The following is a 6,669-nucleotide window of genomic DNA, read 5'->3' as shown; positions in this document are numbered from 1 at the left end:
AGCAATGGATGGAAACTAATCAAGGAGGGAAGCAACCTAGAACTAAGGAGAAATTTCAAGACAGAACAATTGATCAGTGGAACAACTTGCCTCCAGAAGTTGTGAACATCTGAAAAACCTGGCACTCTTAACAGTGGTGTGTAGATTTTTTATATCCACTGTGTTTCACATTTGAAAATAATTGTATTTGTTATAAGTGTACAACCACCTTAAAACACTTTCTTCAGTTACCTTATCAGTCAGAAGGCCTTGCTCCTTGAATGTGCCTTCCCAAATTTGAGAGGCCCTTACCATAAGATACAACAGGCAAGGATGCTTCATTGAAAATGGAACAGATACTATTCCTTTTGTTTGATTCTAATTTAATATATCTAATCACAGCATTGATAAAAAATGATTTACTTGCAAGAATATTCAAGAAGAAAGAAATCCTTCACGAAACTTTAATTCAAAATATTAAGAGAAATCTAAGATTCTCATTGATAGTGGAATTTAGGGGTTAAGAACCTCCAGGAAGCGAATGAATAAGAATGTTTCAGCGTGCCCATATCTATAGTGCATGCGAGCTTTCTATGGAGGATCCAGAGTATTGAGCCGCAAGCCATAGCAAAACTTTAAAAAAAAATAACACAAACTTAATAAAGCACACCAAAGAAGAAGCAACTGGCTCTGCAGATTTGCACCCCAGCTTCTGCTTCCTCGCCTTTGGAGCGCAGGTAATATGATCACGATTCACGTGGTCGGTGTTTATACAGCTGCAGTAAAATACGAAAACCACAAGGGACGCAACGAACAAAAAGCGCACCAAGCTTTAGACCGCACTCAGCGGTTCTACGGTTATTCGGGAGCGGTAATTGGTAGCTGCGATGATGTCATTCAATGGGGACGTCTCTGCTGGGCCAGGCCAATGACCACGCCCACAACAGCTACAGACAATTAAAGCAGTGGTTCGCAACCTCAGCCGCTTTAAAGACTGTGGACTTCAACTTCCAGAATTCCTCAATCATCCATATTGGCTGCGGAATTCTGGGAGTTGAAGTCACAACATCTTAAAATGGCTAAGGTCAGACTTGGAGATTGACTTTGACGCCTCCCTTTTAGGCGTTACCACCACATGACGTTACATAAGGCTCTTCTTGGGGTCTCCGCCCGTCCCACAAAGCTCCCGTCCTGGGAAGGGGGCAAACCAGCGCACAATCGCTGGTGCGTGTTGTCTCAAGACGGATTCGCCGTCTATTATGGAAGCGATGTGGATCTTTTGGCAACTGTTGCTGGCTGTCCCCCTTTTGATGTTGGGCCTCTACTGTTGCTACATTAAAGTACTTCATATAAAATATGATCACATCCCCGGCGCTCCAAGGGCGAGGTAAGAGCAGCTGCGGACGGCAAGGCTGAGGCTCATTCATCCCCCCAAAGCCTTTGAAATGTGCTTCTCCCTGTACGTGCTCGGGAAGGCGGACTCCCTCCGGTGCATCGGCCGGCTGGCAACCCGTAGTCGGTTGCCGTAATTCAAGAGTTGCGCGCTATGCTCTACTGTCACGTCAATAATTGAAAATCCAGAGGGGTCCTTGGTGCTCTCTGAGCATGGTTGTTTTCTTGCAGACGTTTCATTACCCAAAAGGTGGAATGGCTTCAGAACTTGTGGTTGCTCCATCGCTGGAGGCTTTTAAGAAGAGTCTCGACAGCCACTATAGGGTCTCCTGCCTGAGCAGGGGGGGATTGGACTAGAAGGCCTCAAAGGTCCCTTCCAACTCTGTGATTATGTTATTTTGTTGTGCTAGCCCCTACCATTGATGATGTTACCTAGTTTGCTAATAAAACATCTGTAAAAAAAAACAACCAAGCTCAGAGAACATCAAAGACCCCTCATTTTAAACCCTGAGCTACAAATATTCTCCTTTATTGAAAATCCAGAAGCAAAATTCATCCACATCACTTTTCTTTGCATCTTTATGGTCTCCCTAGAGTTACTCTATTTCTGCACCCCCCACTCATTTTTCCCACTTTTTTTTCTTTTGTACATTTTAATAACCAATATTCATCTGCTGGAAGACATTAGCCTGGCCTCAAATGTGCAGAAGTGTTAATTATGTACAAAATCAGGGTATATTTTTCAGATAAAGTTTCACTCTTCTTTTTGCTTTGTGGATGATCATTTTTAGTCTTATGACTTAAAACAGAGCCAGTTTGGTGTAGTGGTTAAAGTACTAGACTAGAAATTAGGGACTTAGTTCTCATCCCACCTAGGAAATAGACATTGCCCATTTCTCCTTCCAATAACTAAAAGATAAAAGTAAAATAGAAATAAAACTAAAATAAAATGAATAAAACTAAACTAAAACAATAACTAAATATATAGAATGACATTTCAATTATCTTGGAAGCCTCTGGATGTTTTTTATTATTATTAATTTTTAGTACCTACTACTTCATTGAGTTTTTAAATGCTGCATGGACAAAAAGTAAAGTCATTTTTCTGCCTGGGTTAATTCTGTATGATACAGCATTTCTAAATTTTTAAAATATTTTTACTAGGACTAACAACAATGCCACTAAATTGTGCTGACTTTTGGTTTCTTATTGGGAATCTAGAATGGACAAGCAGCAGCAGGGAAGTGCAAAACTTAAGCCACATCTTTCAATCATGAAGTCTACAGGTCAAAGTCCATGCATAGATGGAGCTTTTAATGTTAGGCATGGTTAATGGCAGTTATACTTAGTATTTAAGGTTCATTGTCTCCTCCCCCCACCAGTTAGGTGAAGCCATGAGTTCCCAATGCATTCCATAAGAAAATGGATAGATGGGATAGATTATATTGATAGATGGATAGATTATATTGAGCGTAAATATGGGACTAAAAAATATCATTTGGTTTTTGAGTAAATTTTAGAGTATTATGGTTGTATAAAGGTTAGAATATTTTATTTAGTATTATTTTTAATTATTAAAGTGTTGTTATTATTATTGTTTTTAATAATTGTACTGTTTAAAAGAAAGTTAAAGGAGGTTATAGATATGTTATTTTAATAGTTGATTAATGTTAATTAGAGTATGATTATGTTATTGTTAACCCTGTGATTGGCACTGGGAAGTGAGGGGGGAGGGAGGGGGGGTGGAAGGGTGGGAAGGGGAAGGGGGGGATTTATATTGTAAAATTTTATAAAATTTTTAATAAAAAAAAAGAAAGAAAATCAGACAGGTGGTTGGCTAGCAAAGTATGGAAATAAAGAAAAGATCCATTAGTGGGAGAAAGTGGCACGAAGGTGACAAGCAACAGGGAGAATGCAGAACTACTCAACTCGTTTTTTGCATCCATATTTACACAAAGGGAAAAAACAGTCCAACCTATCAAAAACAGTACTGTAAAAAACGGATTAGAAACACAAATTAAAATAGGCAAGAAAATGGTAAGTGAGCACCTGTCCATCCTAGATGAGGTCAAATCACCAGGAGCAGATGGACTACACCCCAAGGCTCTGAAGGAACTGGCATATGTGATCACTGAACTATATCTTCCAAAGATCCTGGAGCACTGGGGAACTACCAGAGGACTGGAAAAGAGCTGATGTAGTTCCCATCTTCTAAAAGGGAAAAAAAATGGATCCAGGAAACTACAGACCTATCAGCCTGACCTCAATACTTAGGAAGATCTTGGAAAAGATAATCAAGCAACAAATCAGCAAACACCTAGAGGCAAACAAAGTCATTACCAAAAGCCAACATGGGTTTATCAAAAACAGATCATGCCAGACAAATCTTATTGCATTCTTTGACCAGGTGACAAAATTAGTGGACCAGAGGAATGCTGTGGATATAATTTACTTGGACTTCAGTAAGGCATTTGATAAAGTAGATCACAACCTACTACTTGATAAGATAGAAAAATGTGGGTTAGAAAGCACCACCACCAGATGGATTCGTAGCTGGCTGACTGGCCGTACTGAGCGTGTGGTCCTCAATGGAACTGCATCTACATGGAGGGAAGTGTGTAGTGGGGTGCCCCAGGGCTCTGTTCTGGGTCCAGTGCTCTTCAACATCTTCATCAATGATTTGGATAAGGGGATAGATGGGGAACTCATCAAATTTGCAGACGACACTAAGCTGGCAGGAATAGCCGACACTCCAGAAGATAGGCTTAAGATACAGAAGGATCTTGACAGACTTGAACATTGGGCACTATCTAACAAAATGAAATTCAATGGTGAAAAAAGTAAAGTTCTACATTTAGGCAAGAAAAACCAAATGCACAGATATAGTACAGGTGGTACCTTATTCAATAGTAGCCACTGTAAGAGGGATCTTGGAGTCCTAGTGGACAATCACTTAAATATGAGCCAGCAGTGTGCTGCAGCTGCCAAAAAAGCCAACACAGTGCTAGGCTGCATTAACAGGGATAGAACCAAGATCACGTGAAGTGTTAATACCACTTTACAATGCCTTGGTAAGGCCATACTTGGAATACTGCATCCAGTTTTGGTCACCACGATGTAAAAAAGATGCTGAGACTCTAGAAAGAGTACAGAGAAGAGCAACAAAGATGATCTGGAGACTAAAACATACAAGGAACAGTTACTGGAATTGGTATGTCTAGTCTAATGAAGAGAAGGACAAGGGGTGACTTGATAGCAGTGTTCCAATATCTCAGGGGCTGCCACAAAGAAGAGGGAGTCAAGCTATTCTCCAAAATACCTGAAGGCAGGACAAGAAGCAACGGATGGAAACTAACCAAAGAGAGAAGCAACCTAGAACTAAGAAGAGATTTCCTGACAGAACAATTAATCAGTGGAACAACCTCCTTCCAGAAGCTGTGAATGCTCCAACACTGGAAGTTTTTAAGAAGAAACCGGACAGCCATTTGTCTGAAATGGTATAAGGTTTTCTGCCTGAGCAGGGGGTTGGACTAGATGACCTCCAAGGTCCCTTCCAACATTATTATTATTATTATTATTATTATTATTATTATTATTATTATTATTATTATTATTACTATTACTACTACTACTACTACTACTACTACTACTACTACTACTACTCCACTAAGTCATTTGTTTTGTTTTGCTTGGTCTCTTGAGTGAATGTAGTCCTTGAAAATTTGTAAACTAATCCCTGTGGTATATATGATCCAACAACTGTGACTTACAACAAATATGCTTAATCCGTATCATAACTCATATATGCAAAACTAATGTTTTCCATTTGAAAGTCTCTTGTATTTTTTTAGCAATTATTCTATATTTTTCCTTATGCATTAGGAAAATCCATTAAGAAGAAATAAGGCAAATTGGAGTTCAATACTTATTTTAATCAGTCTTTTTTTGTTTGGAAGCTTTCACTGTAACTCACTGGATTTTTTTTTTCTGATATAAGCTTCTATTTCACCTTTTACTCTTCTGATCAGAAATTACTTCCTGAATCCATGTGGTAGATTCTTAGTTGAAAACGCCATGGCATAGAACTCTCCAGACAAATCCAGTAGTTGAGAGTTCTTTTTAAATTCACGCAGCAAGGAATTTGCTGGAGCTGGAGCTGGTCATCCATAAAGCAAGAGCCATCACAATTTGTATTGTTAGACACAAAGCGATTCAAAAGCAGCATATTTTAGGAACTGATTTGAATAAATTTCTTTAGCAAATGTTGTTACCTATTATGGACCATTGTCTGGTGACGGAACCTGTTTTTTGTAGTCTTTCTTGACTTCTGGAGATGGCATGCATCTTCATGTGCTCTAACATGAGCTTTATTGTTTGCACTCTTTTTCCTGGGGTTCCTCCCCATGTAAATCTGCTTGCCTGCAGTTCCATCTTTTTCAGTGGAACAAAACTGAACCATGCATGCCTTGCTATGCATTTTACTGTGAAATTGCCTTATGGAACTCAATAGCAATCTCCATTCTATCCACCCTTCTCTTATGGTATTTTGTTTTTGGGTGGTAATGTGCACATTTAAAAACCTGGTTTTTTTTTTCAAATGTTACAGTTTTTTCTTCGGTCACTTGCCAATCTTCTGGAGAATGTTTAAAAACAAGGAACTGATGCACGATCTCTTTCTGAAGTGGTAAGTTTTTTGAAAGATCACATGGCTTGAAAGTAGCTATTTTGAATTACAGTAATTGAAATCTATGTTGCTGCTTCATAGATCTCAATTGCCTGTATTTTGAGTCCTAAGCCTCCATTTGGATTTGTTAGGTATTTTAAATCTAAATTTATAAAAATAGTAATTTAGGAAAACCATAACCAATAATCTTCTGATAAAATGAAATACAGGTACTCTCGACTTATAACAGTTCATTTAGTGACCGTTTGAAGTTACAGCGGCACTGAAAAAAAGTGGTTTATGATCGTTTTTCATACAATTGTTGCAGCATAGTCATGTGATCAAAATTCAGACACTTGGCTACTTATACTTATGACAGTTGCAGTGTCCTGGGTCATGTGATCACCTTTTGTGATCTTCTGACAAGCAAAGTCACTAGAGAAGCCAGTTTCACTTAGCAACTGTATTACTATTAACAACTGTGGTGATCCAGTTAATAAATGTAGCAGGAAAGGTCGTAAAATGGGGCAAAATTCATTTAACAACCATCTTGCTTAGCAATAGAAATTTTGGGTTCAGTTGTAGATGTAAGTTGAGGACTACCAGTATTAATAAAAAATAGAATACTAGAAATT

The 6,669-nt window shown here is 38.6% G+C and overlaps 1 protein-coding gene across 1 annotated transcript in view; it reads left to right on the top strand.

Moving 5' to 3' along the window:
• Positions 1-1,128: 1,128 nt before the first annotated feature.
• Positions 1,129-6,669, top strand: part of LOC107291347 (cholesterol 24-hydroxylase) — a 24,801-nt gene continuing 19,260 nt past the window's right edge. Inside the window, exons 1-2 of the mRNA XM_015820343.1 lie at positions 1,129-1,366; positions 5,978-6,055. Coding sequence (XP_015675829.1) covers positions 1,239-1,366; positions 5,978-6,055 — 206 coding nt within the window. The 5' untranslated portion in view covers positions 1,129-1,238. The remainder of the gene's footprint in view (positions 1,367-5,977; positions 6,056-6,669) is intronic.

This window comes from Protobothrops mucrosquamatus, unplaced genomic scaffold (genome assembly GCF_001527695.2).
Source record: "Protobothrops mucrosquamatus isolate PMUCROS unplaced genomic scaffold, P.Mucros_1.0 scaffold_154, whole genome shotgun sequence".
Classification (NCBI taxonomy): Eukaryota; Metazoa; Chordata; class Lepidosauria; order Squamata; family Viperidae; genus Protobothrops; species Protobothrops mucrosquamatus.
Note: the sequence above shows the minus strand (reverse complement) of the source record. Positions and strands in the feature narration are given on the sequence as shown.